At 37.6% G+C, this 27,032-nt stretch overlaps 1 protein-coding gene across 3 annotated transcripts; it reads left to right on the top strand.

The window, feature by feature from the left end:
• Positions 1 to 9: 9 nt before the first annotated feature.
• LOC121314743 (palmitoyltransferase ZDHHC3) lies at positions 10 to 27,032 on the top strand. 3 transcript variants are annotated; one of them, XM_041248376.1, is made up of 7 exons: positions 10 to 343; positions 3,892 to 4,220; positions 5,125 to 5,249; positions 7,869 to 7,965; positions 8,321 to 8,402; positions 9,989 to 10,119; positions 24,833 to 27,032. In XM_041248376.1, exons 2-7 carry the CDS (start codon positions 3,918 to 3,920, stop codon positions 25,040 to 25,042), a joined length of 948 nt encoding a protein of 315 aa, XP_041104310.1. In that variant the 5' UTR covers positions 10 to 343; positions 3,892 to 3,917; the 3' UTR covers positions 25,043 to 27,032. The 3 variants fall into 3 exon arrangements, with proteins under 3 accessions (XP_041104310.1, XP_041104311.1, XP_041104312.1); XM_041248378.1 differs by lacking the exon at positions 24,833 to 27,032 and adding an exon at positions 17,000 to 18,372 and having other exon boundaries at positions 11 to 343; XM_041248377.1 differs by lacking the exons at positions 9,989 to 10,119; positions 24,833 to 27,032 and adding an exon at positions 8,579 to 9,270.

Below are 27,032 nucleotides of genomic sequence, written 5' to 3'. Positions count from 1 at the left end.
ACAGGAAGTCTCGCTTCATGCTTCAGACTTCCTGGTTCGTTTGTTTCAGAGGGGTATTTTACACAGCAGGAAGAGGCCGTACTCGGTTCGAGAGAATGTCATATCCTCCTTATGTGTAAAAGAAGAGCGTGTAGTCGAACAGATCTGTATTAAAACCGCAAATATATTGATACTTAATAAGGAACCGTGCGACGGTATCAGAAAAAAGGGTGGTGGTCGAGAAAGGGTGTGTGACGTTGAAATTGTATTCACACAGCAGTGCAGTTGTGGGGTTGATACAACAACTAAACATTGCGGGGCAACGCTTTGCAGAATACAGTGTCATCAATACACATTAAAACAGGTACGTATGATCGTTTCAGAAATATCTGTCAGCTGTCATCGCATGGAAGGGGAAGTTCTTTTTCGTTCAAGGTTTTTGTTATGTTATTCCCTAGAGATTCTGCTCTGAAATTCCATTTTGAGTTTGTACTGCATTGTCAACGTTCCCTGCGTTTGCATGTTGTTAAGTAAACCGCTCAATTATACAGCACAGTAATGCAGTAGCACAGAATGTGACAAAGTAACGATTTATTCCCCGTGTTTATATATGTTTAGAATTTGATACATCTCTCTATAGTAATTCACATTCATTAGTATTACCACAAATCAGTTTTACAGTATCCATTCATCCATACTGTGGCTTAATGCCTCCATGGCTTGACTTGGCAGCATAGACAGCAAACACACCTGAATGTTTCTCGTGAATGGCATTTTGGTGCACCATGCTGGTTGGGGCTGGGAATAAGGACAGTTGCCTACAGTACCCACCTGAATGGTACATACCTGTGCACCTTGTCTTAGACCTTCTCAAGGAACACAATGTAAAATGAGGGAGGCCTGATTGTAACAAATAATACTTTTTTATTGCTAATTTTAATGGCCTAAATGAATTGCATTAAATTATACAGTAATTTATATATTATCATTAATTTTACCTTGTCAATTATTTGCATGGCTAGTTTATTATCTGTCATCCCCTATATTGCCACAGTGCAGTTCGATGCATTAATCTACAGTAGAATGAATCATGTGAGTTAACCTGCATCACAGTATCACAGCGCAATATCTGTTCTAAACAAGGATTGATACTGTTCTTTAGGGGAACTTTCCCATCTGAATACTACAGTCCACAGCCTACCAATGTGGCTTTATTTTATGTATATATAGGAGCAGACCAAAACCTCAGGACTCATTTACATATGAATTAGAGAACCATTATCATATTTTGTACTGGGAGTTAATTGTAGGAGAGCACAATTTCTTCTTCCTCATTGGAGACCCATCGTAGCTGCACAAAATGATAAATATTCTAAGTGTATACTCTCCTGTAACATTCTAGAACACACCAAACGCCTTGGCTCTCATTATAGAACATCTGTAGTTTCAGTCACTGTTTTTTATCCCATTATGACATCTAGGAGGATGGTTTACAATTAAATCTTGTGATGGTCATTCAGGGAGATTCTAGTCTAGTTGTTTGATTGCACCACCATCTCTCAGAAGTCGCCAGACTTCAGTGTTCCAATATGGAGGAGTGTAGGGTCATCTGCTTCATGTGACCAGTGGCTCATCTAGTAAAGGCCCTACCCTGCAGTGAGCCAGTTCAATGAGAGTTCCCTTTGTGAATCCTGTCTGTGGTAAGTTGACTATCTTGGTTGGGGACCCACAGGGAGCACTGCGTCGGCCACCAGTGTGTTAGGGAGGAAAATTGGCTGGAGGTGGTTTAGGCTTTAGAGGATTAGCCAGACTGGGCCTCCCCTCGATGGTTTAGTAGTTTAGTAGCATACGTTGCTTTGGTTCAAAGAGTGAAAAGAGGCGTTCAGCTTGACTGACAACAAAGATTTTCTGTTAATTGTCAGTCCTTCTAATCGCTGGGGTGCAGCAATTAGGCAACATTAATAATTGAGTATGAAAGTCGTGGTATAGTGGTGTGGGGGGCGTGTCATCTTGGCACTGGAAAGATACATGTAAGCAGTTGTGATAATATAACATTACAAATTGATAGTAATAAAGCACACTATATCAGCCATCCAGAATGTGAACTGGGAGTGGTGTCCAATTGGGCAGAGATCCAACTGTGTAACTATAAACTAGGTCAGCCTGTTAATCACTTTTGCAGGAGGTTTAACTTTCTTGTGCCTCACAGTAGCTTTAGTGCCACAGGGGAGTGGCCATGGAACAACAGTGGGTAGTCATTACTGGAACTGTGTAAAATAAAATAAAATAAATAGTGAGGTAGGACCTGATAATACCGTAACGCAGAAGCTGATTCCAGTTACTAATTGAATGCAGCTCCTCTTCCCTTTTGAGATTACATACTGTAATAGGCTGATTATCATATAGCGCCAGCAACGATAAATTCCTGACACCAGCAGTAGACATGTTTTCTTTATTTTTGTAATTCTTTAGCAACGTAGGTGATAGTTTTTCATTGGGTCTGGACTACTCACATGACCCACCCACACTTCTCATCATACACAGGAGAGAAGGTTTGTGTGGGAAGTTTAACTGCAGAAACTGGTTGCAGGCATGTTTTCGCAGTGCACATTTTACCCAATTATCAGTTAAATCAGCAAGTGAAAAAGGTATGTGGGCAATAGTAGACTTAACGGGTAACAATAAACATTTTATGTTTTACAAAGATTGTAAAATAACGTTTCGTGTTCTTAAGCCTCTTCATTTTACTGCAAAAGTTAAACATGTTTTAAAAAAAACATCCTTGTTGATTAGATGCCTGTAACGGATTTAAGGTAATTCCAAATCAGTTGTTGCAGCTAACTGTAAATCGAATCCATCAATACAATGAATCAACAATGTGCACAGCTTTCTTTATAACTATTGAGTGTAGCTGAATTCATGAGCTATTGTTTTGTTAATATGTCAAACATTATGGCTACTCTGGTCTGCAGTCTTTAGTTTCTTAATATTGCAATTTTCGGCTTAAGCGATTATACATATAAATATATAGCACACAATTCTGTCTAATACAGTTTAAACAAAGCAGTTTAGCACCAAAACGATTTGCACCCCTGCTTCAGTATAGCAGTATTAAAATAAAGTAAACACGAACCAACAAAGTGCAGTTAAGGGGTGTGTAATGGTGCAAATCCCCAAAAACATTACAATTAAATGTAAAGTCTTGGTGATTCCTCTGTGTACAGTACATCAGCAGTCAAGAGGGTGCAGACATAAAGCCAGATGTGTTAATCCAGGGTATTGCCACAGCTGTTCCATTAGTTAATACAGTTCTTGTATTTCTTGCTCTTGGTGTACTGAAGGCGAAACAGTGTATCTTTCACCAGTATCATTCTATTCCAGTCCTGGACCTCGTTCCCCCTAAGGTCCTTAGTTGTCTGTTTGGGTTCAATTAAAAAAAGTGGTTGAAACAAGATGCTGGAGCGATCAATTATAATGACAATGATGGAACAAGGCACTATACTGGATTGGAATTAAATGTTGGTAAGTGGTTACTAGTCAGTGCCACAATTTATTAAACCGTTAAAATTGAAAGTTCCAACCCCGTTGGCTAATGCAAGGTCACATGACCAAAATGGTTTGTCCTGTTTAATTAAACAGATATTGACTGCAGTTTTCACCCTATAGTGGAAAGCAGTTCCCCTGGGATTAAAAAGGTGACCTCCAGTCTGGGCATCATTGCCTGCTGTGTCGCTTTTTCAACCATTTAGGGTAAAAGTTTTCCACTGAGACACATCTGAATTCAGTATTCGTGTAATATCCCACCCCATTTATCACAGCCTATCACTGATTGTAACCTTGATGCCCGTAGTCAAACATTTTTATATGTATTTGTCTCAGTGTGGTTTTTTTTGTTTGTTTTGTTTTCTGCAGTGCGACAATGGACCGCGCATCCTAGAATGCGCAGCCCGGCTCACCGGTGCAGGGATATCGAGAGGCAAGCCGGCTACCTGCAGCCTGACCAGTGTGTGCCTCCCCCCCCTCGCGCCACCACGGACAGCATGTGGTTCATCCAGGATGGCTGCGGCATCGTCTGCGGCGTTATCACCTGGCTGCTGGTCTTTTACGCAGAGTTTGTGGTGCTGTTCGTCATGCTGGTGCCCTCCAAGAGCCTAGTGTACAGCATAATCAATGGAGTCCTTTTCAATGTGCTGGCCTTCCTCGCCTTGGCCTCCCACTTCAGAGCCATGCTGACAGACCCGGTGAGTACTCCTGCTGAACTTCACTTTGGGGGGAGCATGGGCTTCTATTGAGCCTGTTGATTTTACACACCTATAAAATCACACACATGTACAATCTTAACTTATGATAACCCAGAAATACCAGCTGTACAACACATTCCAACCAAGGGATGCACTGTAGGAGAGCTCTAGGTGAAGGTCCTAAACCATAACTAATATAACTTCTATTAAAGCTAGCAATTCAATATAGTGCTCATTTGTTATTCCACTATTTGACAACAAAAAATACTAGGGGCTCCCAAGTGGCGCATCCAGTAAAGGCGCTCTGCGTGGGTGCAGGATGCACCCTATAGCCTGGACGTCGCCGTTTCGAGTCTGGGCTATTCCACAGCCGACCGTGGATGGGAGTTCCCACGAGGCGGCACTCAGTTGGTGTCTAGGTCGACCAGGGTGTCCTCGGCTCACCGCGCACCAGTGACTCCTGTAGTCTGGCCGGGCGCCTCTGGGTTTGCCTGTTAGCTGCCCGGGAGCTGCGTTGTCCTCCTACTCTGTAGCTCCTGGGTGGCTGCATGGTGAGTCTGCAGTGTGTAAAGAAGCTGGTGTCTGACGGCACACGCTTCGGAGGACAGCGTGTGTTCATCTTCGCCGCTCCGGAGTCAGCACAGGGGTGATAGCAGTGAGCCAAGCATAAATAAATAATAATTGGCCATTTCAAATAGGGGGGGACGGGGACGTAGGCAGCAAATTAGTGACACGCCTTTATGCATTAAAGTACAGTACACCCATCAACATGGCCAAAATATCAGACTTTTGTATTATAATCTAATGTGATGTATGCATTTAGGGATTCAGGGTCATGCTGTGCAACATTGATCCGGATAGCATCCTGTACTTTTCATTGGTTGTCCTCTTTCTTCACTTCTAGGGAGCAGTGCCAAAAGGGAATGCCACGAAGGAGTTTATTGAAAGTTTACAGCTGAAACCAGGCCAGGTGGTCTACAAGTGTCCCAAGTGCTGCAGCATCAAGCCGGACCGAGCCCATCACTGCAGGTAGGGACCAGTGTGAACAAGGGCTTGTACAGAACAGGTTTTATACAGTAGACGTGTTTACGAAGAGCAAACAGCTAGCCACCAGAAAGTCCAGTATAAGCCAATGTAGTAGTAGTGCCAGTTTAAAAGGGATCTTTTACCAGTTGTTTATTTGGTGATGTCCAAGGTGTGGCCACTTTATTAGAAAATTAAGTTTGCAAGTCAGCAAAGTAAGTAATGTATCAGACCTAGAGCAATTAGTTAGTTGGCCTGAAAATGGGTGGAAGCCAAGCTTTGTCAGAGATTGAAAGGGGTGTGATTGTGGGTGTCCGACCAATCAGTTGAATATGTAGCTCAGACTGCAACCTGGGAACATCAGGGACCACTCTGCTAGTTCAAGAGTCATTAAAGAGCTACTTTGGTGTGTATATAAAATATCAGAAATACCTTGACTAATGTATTCATTAATCATATTTCAGAGGAAATCACTGTACTTCCTAGTAGTTGCTTTGTAAACGTTGGGGCATTATACATTAACAATGTTAGGTATGTAACTGTGTCTATAAAAATCAGTTACAATCATTGTAAAACAAAGCACTGTAATACAGTGTTTGGGAATTTACTAAATAGCATTCCACAAACAGTTCTTACCTGCTTTCTCAGCCTACGCCAAAGTAATCCAACAGGTTTGTTTGCACTGTGGGTGTTAACCCTGGACAGAAACAACAAGAAGAAAGCCTGCACACAAACACAAACTGGCTTTGAGGGCAGCAAAAAAATATTGTATAAGCTTTTTAACAGTACAGTGATTCAATGAATTCCTTGCTGTCTTGTTTTCTTTTGCTTAACATGGCTAAACCGAATTCCCAAACGTCTTTTCCTGTTTATTATTTTTTTTTTTTTTAATTATCTGGAGCTGAATCCATTCTGTCCTGCTAAGAGCTGATTTTGCTGTTTTTAGACCCATAATAAAATGTGCATTGATCAGTTTCCAGATTATGAAATGTTGTTATGCTCTGTATTTTTTATTTAACTTAAGGTGGTATTAGGATAGGGTTAAAAACAAGAGTTTCTATGACCTTCCACAGACAAAGGCAAGTGAAAAGTTAGTGAGAAGGAGGTACTCTATAGCATGTGTCTGGACTTTGTATTGAAATGTTTGGTGGCAGCGTTAGCCCACAGATTCAGACACGGACATTTGTAACCATTTATAGATAACCTTGAGTAAGATTTAAACTTGCATAACCTTTTTGTAATTTTAATAACTGATTATAACAGATGGTAAAGATTTGAAGCAAACAGAATGGTGTAACCAGAATAATGCAGACTATTAGGTGAAACTAAGAAGCTCTTCTGAAAGATGTCAAATTAGGTTAGGGTTACAGCTGGTTTTTAGAGCTTTTTGTTGGAGCAGGAAGAATGAAATAAAGACTGCAAGACTGTCTATCTGGTGTAGTGGTAAACATTGCCTTATTAAACTTAAATATTTTTCTATTTGAACAAATACTTTGGGTCAATACACAAAATAACACATGTGAGACGGTTAGCACAGTGGTCCATAGATTAATAGAGGGCAGCACTCCAGATAAGGTTTTGAGTCATTGACTAATTCACTCTCCAATTTAAACACTGTGGGGCTGATGTAAGGATACATGCAAAGTCATTTGCAGCTGCAAAACACCCATATTTCTGCCAAAAAACGTGCTTAGCTGGCGTAAAGTGGGTCAAAATAGTAGGGATGGGAAATTTAAATGTATGAACTCCAAAAAAGTGTTAAAACGTTGAATAATATGCTAGACGTCTAACCGGTCATGTGACAAATCTCATCAAACGCATATTTTTTTTTATGCATTAAGTTTAGTATTTTATCATCAGTATCCGTCGTGTATCAGACTGCTCTAGTGCCACAGTAAGGACCAATATTATAAAAAGGAAGGGGTTGGCAATTGTCTCCAAGTAGCTTTTCTAATTGGTGCAACAGAAAGATTGGCACTGGAGCGGGGTTTTGTTCTTGTTCGATCTGGCGCTTCATTGGTGCACTGTGTGTGTTCATGCCTGTAGTAGGCATTTTATGGTATCAGTTCCACGATAGGATAATAGTTTTAATGACAAGCATTTTTTCTGAGTTTGTTCTGTATTTAAAATGGCATCTCTAAACAAAGGAAGCCATTCTTAGTCTACTGAATTCCTTGCATTCAATTTATGTTTAGTGCTTCCCGTGTGTTCTACAGTGGTCTATCTACGAGTGTAACAGCACGTTACCATCAGCGTGAAATTAGTGCTTGCCAAACTCGTTGACCTGATCTTTAGGGGTGATTTTGATTGTTTTCGGACATCTTTGAACAGCTCTGAATACTGAAGTAAACTGAACTTGAATACTGGAAGCAGTTATGTTTACATAAATTTGCCTGCATTAGTGTTTATATATCATTCATGTATTGATTTGTTTTTTTATCAAACAAACAAAAAAGCCTTGCATGTTTTTTGCCCCTCCCCAAGTGTGAAACAAAAAAATCTCAGAAAACACAGAAAATCTGTGTGTTTCCATGTATATAAAATTCAATTTATTCCGCAGCAAACGGACACCTAGGATCCCTGATTCACACAGTATATGTTATCAAACATTTTCTTTTTTCTCAGTGTTTGCAAGAGGTGTATTCGGAAGATGGACCACCACTGCCCCTGGGTCAATAACTGCGTAGGGGAGGAAAACCAGAAGTACTTTGTGCTGTTTACAGTGAGTACAGCTGAAACCGCCCACAACACGAATTGGTTCTAAGAAGTTGAATTCTTGGTTTTTTAATTATGTTATTTAATGATCTTTTTTTTTTTTTTTTCACGATATCAAAGACAAAATGTGTTTTATCATCTCACCTGATTTACGTTAACATTTTAAAACATAAATCTAAATGAATGGTTTATGTAATATATATAGTGTAGGATCTCTTTTGTATAGTTTGAGAAAAGATGACATTTCTTCTATAATGAGACGCTGTACTAGCAATGTATAAAGCATCCCTGTAGGATGCATCGGCATGCAGCATGTACCCTCTATTGCAATCGCTGAAGTGGATATTCAATTTGTGTTTCAGATGTATATAGCGCTGATATCCTTGCATTGCCTTGTGATGGTAGTGTTTCATTTCCTTTATTGCTTCGAAGAAGACTGGGCAAGTAAGTTATATCAGACCTTTTTTTGGTAGAATTTAAATGTAGTCTTAATGCCAGAAAGTACTGAGGAGTTTGTGGTATGGGCAACTCATGCTACTTACTTTTTTTTATCTTTTTATTTAGTAATCGCCAATAATTGTATTATTTTTTCCCAATTTGGCATATCCAATTGTTTTTAGGCTCAGCTCACCGCAGCCACCCCCGCACTGACTCTGGAGCAGCGAAGCCGACCGCTTGCTTTCACACTGCAGACTATGCAGCCACCTTAGAGCTACGGCGTCGGAGGACAACGCAGCTCTGGGCAGCTTACAGGCAACCCCACAGGCACCCGGCCAGACTACAGGGGTCGCTGGTGCGCGGTGAGCCAAGGACACCCTGGCCAACCAACCCCCACCCCCGCCAGGCCATAGGGCGCATCCTGCACTCCATTCGGAGTGCCTTTACCAGGTGCACCACTCGAGTCCCTTACTACTTTCATTTCTTGACTTTTTAAGTGCATGTTGGCGACAGCACATACGGACACACACACGCACTTGCATACATTACCGTCCTATACTGTATGGTATGCAAATCTGTCAGACCACACGTTCTCAGAGTCGCATCTAATCTTTTGAGTAAATCTGAGTGTAACTATGAACCTGTCCCCCTGCAACTCTACCCCTAGTGAGTACATGTCTTCCTGATGCACTGTGTATCTTACCTCCACTAGAGGCTCTGTGAGCTCTATAGAGACCACCGGGGTGTGTTATACTTCTTTTAAAAAGTCATGCCACATGGTGACTAAAACAGAAGCTGATATACAAAGTGACTCTAAACAAGAGGAAGAATATGTAAGTTAAAATGTCATACCCATATATAATTTAGTTATCAAGCTTTGAAAATCAGCCCCTTAGCTGGAACTCTAGCTGAACAGCTCTGTAATTTGTGTTGCCACATGTTGCATTGCCCGTGCACAGTGCAACAGAAACATTAAAAAGACTGCATGGCACATTTATACATGACTCCTGCCTGGAAGCAATTTAAAAAATAAGAACGTCACAATTAAAACAAAGACTTTCAATGTATGTATCTGACTGTTTCTTGTTTTTACCTGGTAGACTGTCACACACATTTTATTCTCTGCATAAAAATAACAACATCCTAATGGACCTTCCATTCTGAATACACTTTCACTCTGTGCCCTTTTAGTCCTCTTTTTGGCGTGTTTGCAACAGAAGCTTGAATTAACCTTATCCACTCCTTTCAGGATTCTTTAAATATTTTACCATACTGTATCTTATACCATGTAGTGCTGGGATTAGTCTAATTCTCCTTCACTGTACCTTTTCCAAGTGCAACAATGTCTTTTTTTGTTGTGAGATGACCAGAACTGTACATTGTATTTAAGTACACACATATCTAACTAGAGCCCTATATAATCTTGGCATAACTTTCTTAAGTCTCTAAGTATAAACTCTGTTTGATTTCCATTCAGCTATTTGTGAAAGGTTTGACTGTACCCTTAAGAGTGACACACCCCTATCCACCCAGCCACACTAAAATAGCCGGTTCTCTCCAAACCCCTGTATAAATGTCTGTGTTCTCCCCAGAGTGCAGTACCTTCTCACCTCCTGCGACAGTGATCCTGCTCATCCTGTTGTGTTTTGAGGGGCTCCTTTTCCTCATTTTCACATCTGTGATGTTTGGGACCCAAATCCATTCAATTTGTACTGATGAAACAGTAAGTGCCACTTTCCACCTCATTGCACCTTTTCCTTAACCCTTGGAATAGATGTTTCTGTTTCTTAGTTAATGTATAGGGCTTAAGTTTTCTCACTGTAATGTCGCAGGAACCATAATCACATGGAGAGCATTTGCTTATATACTAGCCTGTAAGTATTGGATCAGATGAATAAATGGGGGTGGGAGATTTCTATTTTAGTATCTACATACAAACATCACAAACAGTTAATGTCAGTCACCAAAATCCAGTTTTGGGGTAAGTCCCTCTCAGTTGTTCAGAATTGCTAATAATATATACAACTGTTGGGACAACCATGAATTTGTGAGATTTAAATCTTTTGCAATTATCTGAAAATGCCAAGATATTTGTTGACAGGGTGGTGTGCGGGGTGATTCAGTGAACATTCTCCACACCAGTGAGTTTATTCATCTGTTTCAATACTTGCTGGAGGGTATTGTACAGTATATGACCAAAGTTACACACATCCTGTGTATTTCAAGCCTGAGCATTTGAGCTGGCGCTGTAATATAGGAATAGTTACAAAAACATTTAATTCACAAGTTACTTACAGAATGATTTTTCAAAATCTGTTATGATGATTTGATTAATTTTATGTTCATGAAAGTGTTGTTGAAGGTTTTGCAATCCAGAAAATTAAACACAAATCAAATCAAAAGTGTTCTTTTCAACTTGCAAATACTAGCCTAGGCTAACTAATTAAGTAGTTTGTGTCTTGTACTTAAATAAATACATTTGGCATAGATGGGTTCTTTGTATATTAGTTTACTGGTCTGCTGTTTTGAGTGGAGATATATGTCCTATACAGTACTAGAACGGCCTTCAGATTTGAAAAGAGTTCTTTGCTCAGCCTGCAAACAGGTCTGCAGTGTTGAAAGGGTTAAATAACTCCCAAGTTACGTTTTATGAATATATTCGTTTATTAGTAATTGGTTTTAAACTGGAAGCTACTGGTAGTGTTTCTTCCACATGATATACGAGATGCGTTTATTTCATGTGCTGTAGGATATAGTTCACAGCAAGCTTTTGTCACAGAGGCAATCTGAGGTACATTGTAGATGAGCTGCTGATCCAGTGCTGCTTGTCTTGTTTCCTTTATTGACCAGGACAGGGGAGGATATTTACAGTTTCTTTGTAAAGAGAGAGACAGTTTACTACATTAATTGAAAAGAATTGAAAGTGTAAAACTACTATGTCCTCCATGTGGTTAGATGTGGTTGTGTTGAGGACAGTGCTTTTAGGCTCCCTTGATTTTAAAAACATTGCCGTTCAGCGCTGACAATTTAAGGGTGGATTCAATGTTAAAAAAAAAAATACAGAGCTGCTTTTTGACCTGCCTTCATCTACAAACTAAGACAACACTGTCAACTGACTGTCAAGACATTGCTCCTTTTTATTATTATTTTTTTGTATATAACAGTTCTAGAGACAATACATTCCTCAGTGATTATTGCATCTACTACACGAGTCTGCTTCAAAGCGTGCTCTCCAGTATGGCACGAGCCATCACTTTTTGTATGCATTTTTGTATGTATGCAAGATGTATGCATTCTTGCCAATCGAGTGTCCTCTTGACCATTGAGACTGAACCTGACTTAAAACGGGGAGATGCAGCTTTTATGTTTTAGTCAGCTTTTGTCTGCAAGGATAATATACGTTTTTGCGTGGCTACATGGAAATGGCACTGATGCGCGAGCACTATGGCAACTCGAAATGCATCATAGGATCAGTAGTCCCAAAACAGCAGGCGCTATTTTGTCTTCCCTGGGAGGCTCCAGAATAATTCTCACTAACAGGAAATGTGTGTTGAGTGAATTCACATTATAAGATTATATGCAGTTGATAAAACCTTCTATCATGTACAGTACCAGTCAAAAGTTTGAGTACACTTGCTGGAAACTAGGTTTTTTTCATAATTGACAATGTTTTACGTCGCATACGTTTCTGTAAATGCTTGAAAATTAAAACACATGTTACAATATACAAAACAAAACATAAGGAGTATCAAAGCAATGTTCAAGAAAATTGAAAATTGTCTCTAAATCTTGGATTCCTTAAAATAGCCACCCTTTGCCTTAATAACAGCCTCACAAAAATGAGGCATTCGGTTAACAAGTTTCATCAGGAAATCAACCGACATGTCTTCCCAGCTCTTCTGCAGCAATTCCCAGAGATGTAGGGCACTTGTGGGTAGCTTTGCTTTGACTCTTCTGTCCAGTTCGTCCATACAGTTCTATGGGATTGAGGTCTGGAGACTGGGCAGGTCAGGTCATTAGATTGAGTTGTCCTTCACTTTCCTTCTTCGCCAGATCTTGTACAACTTTGAGGTGTGTTTCGGGTCATTATCTTGCTGAAGAATGATGGACTGCCCAATAGCCATGCTAGTTGAGCTTGCCATGGACTTGGTAAAGATCACCAACTCTGTCACCAGCAAAGCAACCCCAGACAATGACACTGCCTCCTCCGTGCTTGACAGTGGGAACCACACATACAGAACTCATGCGCTCACCCTCTCTGTATCTTACAAATACTCGACGGTTGGACCCAAATATTTCGCATTTTGACTCATCGGTCCATAAGACCGACTTCCACTCCTCAAACGTCCAGTTTCTGTGTTTTTTGCCCCAGGCAAGTCTCTTCCTCTTATTCTGCACTCTTAACAATGGTTTCTTTGCAGCAATTCTTCCAGTTAGGCCAGCTTCACGCAATCTCTTCTGAACAGTTGATATTGAAACATCTGTACTTCTAGTAGCATTTAGCTGAGCTCTGCTTCTGAGGTCATTCTTGGCCTGCCTGACCTTGTTCGGTCCTCATGAGCGGCAGTTTCTTCAAATCGTTTGATGGTCTTGGCCACAGCTGTTACAGACACTTGCAAAGTTCTTGCAATTTGTCTTAAACATTGACCTTCATTTCTTAAAGTAATTACAGACTGTATTTTTTTCTTTGCTTAACTGAGCGTATTTTGCCATTTTCTGCTCCCTTACATTCAGGAATGACAAACTTGTGCCTATGCTACCTATATTTATAGTAATCACGGACCCTCACCTGTTAACAATAATTGGTGACAAAAGGTTAATTAGGTAACATGATAGTTAACTCAGAGAACATCTAACAAAGACACTTTTATACTTAGGCCAGTGTTCTAACATCATGTTATACACATTTCAGACTTTTAACTGACTTGGGCTTCAGACTGAAATCCCCTTGCTTTAGGTGACCATTTCATTGAAATTGACAAGATTTACATTTTCATTTAAAAATTACATTTTTGAATGCAATTCACTTATGATTATCAGCTTATATAAGTACACGTATCATATAATGAAATATTATGTGTTTATAGACAAGTTTATACAGTTAAAAGCATAGATAATCATGAAAAAACCTGGTTTCAAGCAGGTGTACTCAAACTTTTGACTGGTACTGTATTTAGGACCAGAGTGTGGATGATAAGAATATTTGGTATTGTGCGTGTTAGAACAATGAACACATGTTCCACACCAAAAGTTACCATGTACTGTTTTAGTAAGCCAATTGTTATTAGATGGTATTGATTATATATATAGAAGCGACTAACACATCCTTAATATTCCTACCATGTCTAAAACAACATCTAGGTGGAGAGGTAATGAAAGGATGAAGTTGAGGATCATATTGGTCATATTATTATACTCCATGACAGAAGTTAATCTTTCTTGTGTAGTTGAATCATTAATCTTTATAGTTTCTATAAGCTCAGTCACTATGTTCTTTTATTTCAGTTCTGCTAAAAGTGGTATCAATTAAGTTCTTGCTATACTCCGAGATCGAAAGTGAGCCTGCATGACTTTAGCTTTCATTTTAACATATCACTATATTTTTTTTTTGCCGTACAAATTGACCATATGGTATATTTTTGATCAAATGTTTTGGGTGATCTCTATCAGCATGCAAAATTGTATTCCGATGTGTTGAGTTATGAAAAATAGAGCATTAAGAGAACCCTCATCATTTACTGAAATTAACAAATCTAGAAAATGTATTTGTCTGGCTATAGTCCATAGTACATTTTTAAGTTCAATTGGGATTGTTTATGTAATCTCTAAACAAAAATAGATCAGTCTCAGATCTCGTCCATATTAGTAACACATCAATATGTCTTTTCCAAAACATCCGTATGAGTGGGTTCGAGGCAGTTTCATTAATACCATAACTAAATTTATGTTGGGATTAAATTACTTCTTATTTAAAGGCACAGCCATGTGCTCTGCTTTTGCTCCAAGCTATGCAACTGTATATATGGGATATTGGGAAAAACATACTTAACAATTGATTCTAAAACCATTTTTAATTAATGAATGCTATGAGGTGAAAATTGTCATCTGGAATTTTAAATGATGTCTATGGCCATTATCCAATTAATAGTTTAATTAATGGATTGATTGGTGTCTGTTATATCTAATAAAGTGGTGTTTTTTGAATTGACAATCACTGCAACACCTGATGAAGATACACTATGTGTCGAAGCGCATTGTGTTTGTTTTTTGTTTTGTTTCAATAATAATGCGTTTTGTTTTGTACGAATTTAAGAGGAATCTGCATATAATTATTATCTGTTAAGTCTAAAAGAAGAAGATATTTCTAAGTGTGCGACCAACCTTGTCTCTACGAGCATCATCAAGCAAAGTATACATGGTTTATATGTCACTGCTGTTCACTAATTAACTCGTTTTGGAAAAAGCTTTGCTGTGCACGAATGCCTTAATGATTTCAAAAGAAAATGTAAAAAGTGTGTGTGTGTGTGTGTGTGTGTGTGTGTGTGTGTGTGTGTGTGTGTGTGTGTGTGTGTGTATATATATATATATATATATATAATATATATATATATATATATATAATATATAATATACAATTTTTGATCAGTAATAACTTTAAGGGCATTAGTTGATTAATCAGTAGATTCGTCCCTGCACATTTTTAATAAAGGTAACAATCTTATAGTGGCTGTCCTGCATAATAATACATACAAAAATCTATAGAATTTAAAATAAAATAAGCCTAATGGGAATCTTGTCATTTTAAAAAGCATTTTTATTTTAGTAAATGTGACATATTTTCACAGAACAACATCAATCTGTGAAATAGTTTAGTAGCAAAATATTCACAAGAACTGAGAATGGATATTTTTTTGTTGTCTCTCATGCAAACATCCCGTGGATAACACTAGTGGCTCCTTATGAACAATCTTTGTTTTATTTCTTTTTTACATTATATTTAGGGTTTCTGGGTTTTCAGCATTGTTGAATTTAAAGTAAAGGTTAATTTAGAAGTTAGTGTTTTTTTAGTGTGTGTGTGTTTGTGTATAGATGCACACACACACACACACATACATACATACAGTCCCTTTGATTGAATGTGGGTCATAAATCGGCTGTAATGTTTGATTAAATCCACCCTTGGTTGTATGAGAATCCCATCATTAGTCAAATTATTGAAATATGTTCAATGTACCAGCACTTCTTGTTTGTTTGTCTGCCAGGGTTGTAAAGACCTTTTTTACTATACACTTTGCGTAAATTGACCACGCTTTTTAAAGCTGTTTGCTGCATGCTATTTGTTAACAGTGCTGTTTTTGCTGTCTTTTAACCCTACTAAACTAAAATTCTCTCTCATTTTTCATATCTTTGTCTGCAACTGTGTGAGTGAAGTTAAGTAGCCCTCCTTTGTCAAAACCTACTAATTTAAACCCTTCCCTCCTTCCAAAATTGGACATTTCCAAATTTAAAACTGAATATGTAGATCCAGAAAAAAATGCTTTTTCCATTAGTCTCAGATTATTTTTATTTTTTATAAAACATTTTATACAATACATCTGAATCATACGATTTATATTTTTACAGCTGTACTTGATAGCATTTTAAAAGCTATAGTACAGTCACCACATCCAGCTCACTTTTTAAAATGCCCCTGTGGCCTCTATAGAGCTTGCCTGTCTGTTTCCACCATTAACCTGCCCCTCTGTCCCTAGCAGATACAGTTGGAAATACCACAGTTTAACACTGTGGTGTACCAGCTGAACAGAATACGGTACGAGTTACAGAGCTCCTCTGAGGCCACAGGGGAGCTTTCAATGGCTGAGTTTTAATAGGTCACCAGAATATAATAGCTGAAACGGAAAATTATATGCAGTGTGATTATAAACAAGAATGAATTAGTTCAAATAACTCTGATATTGTATATCCGTACCAAGATGCTCTTTTAAAGCACATGGACATGTTCTTCTCCACAGTTATTACTAATTTAAACAAAGCAGTTCTGAGCCTAATCCAAGAATGGTTTCAATTTTGGGAAGGGAAGTGGTAAATGTTTGTTTCAGTTATGATTCTTGATTCCTTTGCAAAGTTTTTAGCACAAGGAGGTCTGTATAAAAAGTTGGTTTTTGCTTGTTTGTTATGCATCTAGTTGTTTCTTTAATTTTAGTGCTTGAATAATTTAAAAAAAATAGAAATTAATCAAGTTCCACAAAATAAAATGTTGTAATCTGGCAAATAACGCCTGAATGTGATTCCAGTTTGATTAGATGCCACTATCTGTTTGACATTTTTATTATGCCTGTTGAACCATTTTGTATTTAAATATCTACAGTGTAACATTTTCCCTCCCTGAACAAATCAAGCATTTCCCCTTAATGGTGAAGGTCAACACCACTGTCTTGTTGTCACCCTACAAAATGAGCCATCTTGATTGTTGTTGCTGCCAAGGAGGGGGCTTCTCAGTACCGCTGAGGCGGGAAAGGATAATGGAACAGCAACAAGGGGAGTTGAAAGAAGAGGAGAAGCAAAGTGATTTTACTGAAGTTCTGGTTGTTTCTCATTTTCAGGGGATAGAGCAGTTGAAAAGGGAAGAGAGAAGATGGGCTAAAAAAACGAAATGGATGAACATGAAAGCAGTGTTTGGCCACCCCTTTTCTATAGCATGGCTTAGCCCTTTTGCGACGCCCGACCATGGCAAATCAGACCCCTATCAATATGTTGTCTGAAAAACGCAGAGAGAGAGAGTGAGAGAGCGAGAGAGAGAGAATTGCCATTGTATACATCAGGGCAACACCACTACCACTCACTACATTTCAAATTATTGTAACCTTGACATCAAACTACGGTCTAATTTTTTATTATTATTATTAATTTACTGCAGTTGCAGGGGAAACTAATAGTCCTCTTAATCTGCGTTTGTGAAATCTTGACAACTTTCTTTGTCTGGAGCTGTCGATGTATTAACTAAACTGCTGTCCTTCTGTTAACCACAATGCCAACTCAAGCCTTTTTTTCTGTTTGATTTCTAATTTATTTCTATAACAATGGGGAAAGATTACTACTACGTATTACTGGGGTCTATCTATCTATCTATCTCTGTCTATCTACACACAGGTATATAATAATTTTGTATTAAAAATAAATTGCAAGCAACCTATTGAACTTCATAAATAAGTACCTAGTAAGTTGCTCCATACTTGTCGTACCCTTATGCAATTTATTTTAAGGTTTAACTGTGTACCAATAATGTATTTTAAAAACCTTTCTTTTCAGTTTTTTTTAATTAGAATTGTTTTAAGATAGATAAGATTTGTGGTTTCATGGTTTTATCAACTGAGGCCTGCTTTAGACACACATCTGTTCTGTCTGCCTAAACTTTGTTACTACACCTGTTTTAAATAAATGTGTTTTAAAAGCCAGGTTTCGTTTAAAAATCGTGGATTAATTGTATAGTCACTTGGAATACAGCATAGAAAGTTATGGTGGCCGTAATGGGCAGTTAATCCACCACTTCGTGTCCACTTCCCTTTTTCCCTTTTGTTAGTGGGGGTCAAGATGACTGTGTGATATAACAGGACCTCCAGATGTTAAATTGTTGATCGTCTGATGTGTAGCTCCCTTTGCTGGCTCAGTTAACAAGCTGAAAAAATGGTTGTATAAGACGGGAATTGCACCTGCAAGTGACGACCAAATAGAAATATTTAATGTGGAAGGTGTTTCACCTTTAATGGAACTACCATAAGGTATATTTCTGAAAATGCACTTGTCTATTGAAGGTGAAACAACTTTCCATCTTCTAGATTTTTGTGCTTTTCAAATGCTTATCTATTAGTCATCTTCATATGTAGAAAAGTAGCTCCAATCCCTTATAATCATCATTAACATCTATAATGGCCTATATATATATATATATATATATATATATATATATATATATATATATATATATATATATATATATATATATATATATAAAAAAATGCTAATTAATAAATAACTAGCCCAGTTTGTTTGTTGCTTATTTCTGCAGCACGGCTTGTTTACAGGCTCTGACGCTAATGCTGTCTACCTTAATAACAAGACCCTCTATTGTAACGTATGCTGTGGTAACAGGCTGAATTCAAGCAATACAGAATATGGTGTTTTTGTTTTGTCTCTTAAAATAAAGCTCTCTGGTGGATATGTACATGTTACTTTCTAAACGTCTGCACTAACCTGCATGGACATTTTTTTCTTGGTTCAAAGCAGTACCTGGTGTTTAGAAAGTGTGTTAGAGGCAGTTTCCCAGTAGATTTAAGAAGACTCCGTGCCCTGGGTATGACTATAAAACTGTAACATAAAAGTGTTCACCAAATAGTTTTATTAAAAGGTAAATAGTTTCAAATGTCATTCTATATTTTTGTATTTGTATTATTACTATTGTTTGTTTGCAGTTGTTCTGGGTTTGGTTTGCTGCAAAGTTGAGTTCTCACCCTTTTTTATTCAGTCTTACTTGGCTTTGAGCATGTCTAGAGATTCCAAAATGCCAGTACCTTTCTCATACAGTTCTAGTCATGTAAAAATGGTCCAGCTGGCTCATCCACATACAGTAGTGGGAGAGAGAGTAGATTGGGCTGGCGGAGTCACTGGCTGGGTTTCCACACAGCTCTCCACAGTCATCATTAATGTGACGTTTAGTGTACGGGCTACTTGACTCTTCTTTGCGAAACCATCATGTCTATGTGGGAATGCAAAATGTTTTTCCTTTTAATATGAACTACAAAATAACCAACTTTAAAGCATGTTGAAGACAGTGGAGTCAATCTGAATTTAAATTCACCCACAGTGCAGTGTTATATATTTAAAAATGTCAAGGTTGTTGAGCAAAATAATTTGAGAGAGCACTAAGGAGACTGCCCTAGGACACCTATTTAATTGGTGTATATGGTGGCAAATCTAAATATTACATCATTCAAAAGGAGCCTTTCTTCTGGTATTGCACATAATGACGCACACAGAGAAACGCTACGAGAAGCTGATGTGCACTGTTACTTGTTTCATTTCCAACACTGTCATTCATGAGATCAGATTGAATGCCCCTAGGGAAATGCTGCATCCTGCCATTTTTCTAGTGCAGCTTCTTTTTTTATGGGAGATTGTTCGTTTTGATGCAATGTATTTTGCATAGAAACCAAAGCCCTATCCACATGGTAAAATTTTTGTTACATAAGGCATGTCAAAGTTTTTGTTGAAAGAGACCATGTTAATCAACAAATGGTAGTCATATGTAGTGCTGGTTTCCCCTGTGACCCATAGTACAGTAGAATGGCTCCAGCTGCCAGGTTTGGTACATCTGGGATGATTGTGCTTTCCACAAACGCTAAATACATACATGTGACATCATTTTAAATACAGTTATTTGTGGTATTTTAATACAGGAGGATGTTGGAGGCCAATAACAGTGTTTTCTTGACCACGTATTGCGAACTGCCAGCCTGACCGCATCACAGGCTCTGTACAAAAGAGAGCAATAAAATCATTTGGCAAGAAACTGCTCTACCACTACAAACAATGTGATTCAAGTTTGCTTAGGATAGGGATGAAAAATCTGCAAAAGTAGGTTCTACATTTCCTGTTTGCAGCTAAAGACAAGCAGACTGGAAAATGGCACAACAGCTTAACGTGGTCTTTAGTTATTATACAAATATGTTTCTAAATATTGAAATACTTACCTGAATAACAGCAAATGCTAGCTTGCGCAATATTTTGGTTTTTATGTCCACATTTTTAAAGACGTTCTATTTATCAAAAAGTAAAAACCGTAAATAGAAATAACAGGAGACACTAGAAATGTTCCTTTCCTGTACTGGACAGAGCTATCTTTAACAAAAATACCTTTCCAAGCTTTGATGCAACTGATGTCTTTTTCGTTGAAGGCATTTTAAAGAAATTGTGCAGCTATAGGCAGTGTGTTTAACCATCTACCCAAAACAAACTGAAGTGGCTGCCAGGTCCCTAAATGTGACATGTAGTGTGTCAGTAAAGTAAACGCTTGCTGCATTTATAGTGCCACATTTTCTTTTTTTTTATATTAATTTGTTCTATCAGAAACTGGAATTTTCACAGTGAACTACATATTACACAGCAATGGGTACATTTCACAGAAAAATAAACAGGTTTGCTTCTGCATCTATTAACTTTTAATACATTTTTAAAACTCCAGGACAGAAATGGGTAATTTTAAAATGTGAGTAGATTCAGTTCTGTCCAGGAGGTTTAAAGTACTTATACTCTGTGGAGATTTTTAAACAAAGGAAAATTGTGAGTTGGTGTAGACCTCTCGTTAAGCATTAAGACTGCAGTTCCACTTAACCTCTGCTCACCGTTCATTTAACATCACAGTAACAAATATTAACTTTAAATTAGCCAACATGTTTTTCAAATTCCAAAAAAGTAAAAGAAAAAGAAAAAAAAAAATCACTTTGTTCTTGATAATGCTGTTTCCAGCAACAAAGTCAAACATTCACTGCTGGTAATAATTTTATGGAGAACAAACTGATTTCTGTTCTTGGGCCACTCGTCAATTATGAACAAAGCTTTCGGTTTGCTACTTTGTTGGAACTGAAAATTAATTTACTGATACAGGGTTACTGAAACAGATCTGTTGCTCTTCTTAATTTCTTCTCTCCTGTTGCTAACAAGTCACCTTTGAAGAACAAATGTCTGACAAACTAACATGTCTTCCTGCGTCAGTACTCCTAAAATTATGGATGTTGCATTCGTACTAATGTGCAAAATGATAGTAACCCACACACCTAACATTGCTTATACCTTGTAGTCTAGCCAACCATCCCTCTACAATACCTATCTCAATTACTTCTCAATCAAGAAGTAATCAGTTGGGCTATCAACAATTAGGAAACCTACCAAAAACACAAATAAATAACATTTTACTCAGTACGAATTAGGTAATGTAAAAACAAATTTAATGTCACATTATAAATCTCTTTGAGGACATACATTTATAAAACCCCTGGGAGGATGTATTAGTTAGCCCTCCTGTCTTGTTTATTGAAATCCGAGGCGCCAGGAGTTTTACCCATATAGTGTATAGAACTACATTCTGTCCTGCAATTTTGAGAAGTTTTTCAGATGGGGGTAGTCAATTAAGAGGCCGACAGGTAATAGGGTGCGAGCTAGAAACACTTTGAAATAGTACATAGAAGTCAAAGGCTTGTGTTGACAGTCGGGAGAACCCACAGTTTGGATATTAATTAAAATGATCGCTTTAAAATATACAGCCTTATCAAACAAATTGTGTCATAGTGTCATTTATTTTTTGGGGGGGTTGTTTTGTTTACATAGTCCTATTAAGAAAACTTTCAGGAATGTTTTCATAAACATTCTCTCAGGTTACTCGAAGGTTGTCCTTTAAAAAATGAAAATAAACATTAGTTTGAACTGCCAACTTAATCAAAATGGGCTTAAAAAAACAAGACATTAATTAAAATAGTCCTTAAAATTTTGTGAATAGGGACCATATCTTGCTACATAAAAAAAAACAAACCTTAAACTGTGTTCTGTTACTCTACATTGCTAAGGTTTTTGTTTTACGTCATATTTTTGAGGTGGTTTGATTTATCCAGTCGAGCATGACCTGTAAAGTATTTAAAATGACAGATACGGTAATAATCACATACCCCACAGCTGGTTAGCTAAAGCATGTGAAATCTCATGAGATGTGTTAGTGAAAGTAGGCCACTGTTCTGTTTGGATAATATTATACTGTACAATATGTGATTGGTTACATCTTCAGTACACATACGATTAGTCTCATAGGGCAATGTTCCCCTGGAAACTCATCTTGCAGTGTAGAATTGGTAAACTGGGAGTTAGTGGGACCTTGCTTTTTTGTTTCAGAAGCGGTACACAACATTTTTAGATGTGGAGAACAGACTTACCTAAATCATTTATTAACAAATACTGCTGGTTCTTATATAGTCACTGAAAAATGTATAAAAGGTGCTGTTTTTGGGCTGTATTGTAAGCGATCATTCTTGGTCAATATTTGTTAATTGTTATAGTAAGTCTTGGTTGAAAATCATCAAGGGACCCAATTGGGAAAACAAACAAACAATACATTGGCACGTGCATAAGCCTTTAAAATCCATGCATGCATTGCGTTGTTTTTTAATGTGTAATTTTGCCTAAACTTTTAATAAATCTGTTGACTGTGACAGAAATGTTTACATGTGACATCAGGGACTTTACATATACAAATAATGTTTGCTGTTTTTATTATTGTGCCATTTCAACAAACCAAGTTCTATAGATTGATATTTTCCATTCATCAGCATGCACTACATGGAAGTCAAGACTATAGGATATATATACTATAGGATATATATGATATATATATATATATATAGATATATATATATATAATATATAATATATATATATATATATATATATATATATCTATATATTCTCTATTTTAATGAAAAAAAAAACCCTTAAAATGTTGAAAAACCTTGAAAAATAACAGCTTGCTCAGATACAGTAATTCAGTTTTCACTAAGGGAGTGGTTTCCTTTCTGTCTTGTAAATGAAGTATTCACAATGTGCTTTTCTTTAAAGTGTTTATCTAAATTATGTGTATGTTCTTTCAACTACGTCCACTTTGAAAATAAATGCAATAAACACTTTTTTCCAAAGAATTGCTTTTTTTCTCTTTCCCTTTGGCATGTCATGGAATGGCCTGTCTGCAGTGGCATCAAACAGCATCCAAATGAAATCTGGAAATTGGTGTTAGGGAGGTACCCACTCTTCTCTGCATGCTAATAATATTGTGATTTCATAAGCTGATCCAATCAAAAGTGGATTTTGATGACACATGGGGACGGGAGAGGCAGGTTTATTTAAACAATCTAAACTGTGGAGATCTTAATATCTGTGCCTAAACTGTATAAACCTGATGAAGTGGAGGCTTATGTATGTCACACTGTACCATAGATCTGTGAAACTACTTATCCCATTGTGATGTCATTTTCTATTAACATTATTTAGCATAAATTATTGAGAGTATTAGATGTTGGGGATGTATGGGGACGGGGGGGATCCATGCATTTGTCCATCTATGTGTCATGCTTACATTTTTACATGCGTCTTGAAAACACAAAAAGTTTTTCCGCTTACTGTAAATCAGTCACTTTAAAATAATAATGTGCATCTAGCGCTTAAATACCACTCAAACCATTCACTGACATTTATTATTCTATTCTTTTGAATTTACAGCCATGACGGGATGTTTGTGATGGAGCTATTTTTATTGACTGAAGTAATGTTAATAAGCAGGTGACTAAATCACATTTGGGGGAAACTGGATTATAGTTAAAAAGTATTGGTATTTAGATCCAGCCCTGTTTAGATCAATTAAATAGACCCCACAGACACACAGTAGTGTTAAAACAGAGCTGTCCCAAACTACAGAAGCACATGCCTTTGAAAATTATCTAGATATTAAGTAATGCTGTATTTCTTTTCAATTTGGTGGTAGTATTAGAAATGTAAGTTTGAATTTGGTTCACTGCATGCAAAGTTTTTGGCTTCATTTAGTTTTTTCCTGGCTGTTTGTTTTGTTAAATAGCTGTTAGTTTTCATAGATTAGTACTTTTTGCTGTGCTTTGTGTCTGTGGGGAATATTACGTTTACATGATTAGGGTTAGGTTCTAAACACAGCAGTTGCAGTTTTGGTCCAAATCAGCTTCATCTCATTCTTATTTTAAGTGACTGTGCAGATAAATGTCCTTATCACTTTTGATTTGGGTGCAGTTTCAGTGCGCCGGCTCCAATGGGCAGTTAAGTAAAAGTACCTTTTGTATAGTAAAATACAAATATTGTCATTGCTATGTTGGTGCCTGTTTTACAATTTCAAACCATTAGCCAGTGTGCATTATATTTAGAAGAGCACACCTGTCTTCAGGAACAGTCTTCAGCCTCAATATGCTGTGTGCCGCTCTACCCCATAGACAAGTGGTTCTCAAAGCTGTGCATGTGGGCAAATTTGGGCCTGCAAGACCAGAGCCTTGAGCCCACAACAATTGACATAAGAAAGCAATAACACGACAGTGTGTTTGTGTGGTCCAATATCTGCCATTGGGTTTTTTGTGAATGAGGGAAAGTGGTTTTAAAAGTGCTCAGCTGTGCTAGTATGGTGACATATTTACACAGGTGGGGTCACTTGTATGAGATTGGTGCCTCTATCCTTGCCATTTTATAGTCTGGAATACAGCAATGTTGTATTTCAGATTTACAACAACTGGTATACTGCAAGGTATGTTTCACTTTCATTTTGCTTACACGTTACTTCTTTACACCTATTTTTTGTTTTAAGTGTAATTCAGTTATTTCTCTCCCAGGGAATAGAACGGCTTAAAGGCGAGACTCCCACTTGGGAGAGGAAGAGGTGCTGGGAGGGGATGAAGGCTGTCTTTGGGGGCCCCCTGTCCCTGGGCTGGTTCAGCCCTTTCTCTGGCCTGAGCTGTGAGAAGAGGCCGTCCACTCGGGTCCATGCTGCGGAGGGAGAGATCATCAGGGAGGATGTCATTGAAGTCCTGGAGGAATGCTAAGAACTTTCCTGTTACTGGATCTGTATTGTTACCTAAAGTATACTCAAACCTGAGGGGACCAATATAATCTGTGCCTTAACTGCTTTTATACTTGAACTCAAAAATAACTTGAGGTAACTGACAAGGTGCTCAGTATGCTTACTTACCCTTTCTGAAAACAGAAATAGAAAGTGAACTTGTGAGCCAAGCCATAAACCTGCCACGTGGAGCCAGCAAATATAATGTCCAACAAGATTTAAGGACTAACCCCATACTCCGTAAAAGGTATTCTAATGTATCTTACAGGTGTAGGTGTTATTGCATCACTGTATAATGTGAGGCCAATTTGCTTGAAAGTCGAAAACAGTTTAATTGAGATGCTGCAGTATTAAAAACCTCAGAATATAGCCTTTTCACAGGGACACAATGTGGTTTCTTTTCAAATTGACCTCCAGTAGCCACGTTAATGTTACAAAACAGAAAAACAACTGGAGAGAGTTTGAGGGACATTGCATTATGTCTTAGTTTTTTGGTTTGTGTTATTGTCAAATGAACAACTGTTTTTTCTACATAAAAAAAAAAAACAAGTTAATTAAAGACAGGAGGAAAATTGAATAGGTGGCATCCAACAAATTATACAATTCCTATACAGTTCCTTAACATCTATTTAAGAAGACACTTGACTAAATGATCAGATTTGTAGTTTAAAAGTATAGATCCAAAATTGGTTTTAATGTTATGTAACCTGCAAGATCAATAAAGGTCCACCAGGTAAAGGCATATCTGCATGGCTGACTGGGTTGTTCCTGGTCTGTGCTGGTAATTCCAAGTTGCGCTTATAATATTAGAACACAAATAACAATTATAATATGACAAAGATGTCTTTGTGGGTTTACTGGTTGATAGAAGCAGGTGACTGCTTAGTTAAGGTGACCACAAAAACAAAATCGATAAAACTTGTTTGGAACATGTAGCTCCCTAATGCAAGTGTAAGAATAACTGATCCTGAAATATTTATAATTTTCCATTGATAATTTGATGCAGCATACACTGTGAGGATGTTTGGGTTGATGGTTATATCCCCCCCTGCAAATTAGATGTTGTGCTTTTGAATGGTAATAATTGAAAAAAAGCAATCATACATTATATATTGTATCTAAACATTCATGCCAAGTTGGCTAATTAACAAAATTACTAATTTACTGAAATTACTTTTTTTTTTCAAATGTCTGTTTTTTATTGTTTTTATTTTATAAACGACAGGATACAATTAAAAATCTGAAGTCTGTACTACCCAGAGATAGAAAAAAGTAAGTTTTTAGACTTAAAATGTCCTGCAGTGCTATAATTTATCCCCCATTATCGAGTATTGAGGGAACAGTTGGTAAAAGCTAATACTAATGTACTGTATATGCCAAAGCAGCCAGTATGGTGGTAAATGTGCTGATGTATTTTTAAGTTACACAAAGAAGTCAAAATATAACTTCAAAGCTTTTATTGAATTCAAAACATAATGGAGGATGCCAGGATGTGGGTCAATAGGGAAAAGGATGGTTAGTGGACCTGACCCCACAACAACCCCCAGGAACCGGAAGCCAGTCCATGGTGGAGGGGAGGCAGATGCTTAAAAACAATGACAGGAGGCGATACAAATTATGGGGTATGTCTTCAATTCAAATAATAAATAAAAAAAAGCTGTTGCTTTCATAAAATCTGTCCTGTGTTCTTGGAGAAGTCAAAAATTATTTTGTTAGCAATTGTACATTTAGAAAGCACGCAGATTACTTTGACCTAGGCTCAGAATGTATTGAACACCCCTCTTCTTATCTCCACCCTGTTCCTTTCATTTCAGTTGTCAGTTCCACAGCACACCCGCTATTGGCATGTCTCGGGTGTCATGTCCAGTTAGTGTTGGTGGATTTCTCAATGGTACGTCCATTGATCTGGTCCGGGTTGATATTTGCAATGATCTCACCCTCCCAGCTTCTCCAGGGCGTGCACAGGATTTAGG

Source organism: Polyodon spathula, chromosome 4 (genome assembly GCF_017654505.1).
Source record: "Polyodon spathula isolate WHYD16114869_AA chromosome 4, ASM1765450v1, whole genome shotgun sequence".
NCBI lineage: Eukaryota > Metazoa > Chordata > Actinopteri > Acipenseriformes > Polyodontidae > Polyodon > Polyodon spathula.
Note: the sequence above shows the minus strand (reverse complement) of the source record. Positions and strands in the feature narration are given on the sequence as shown.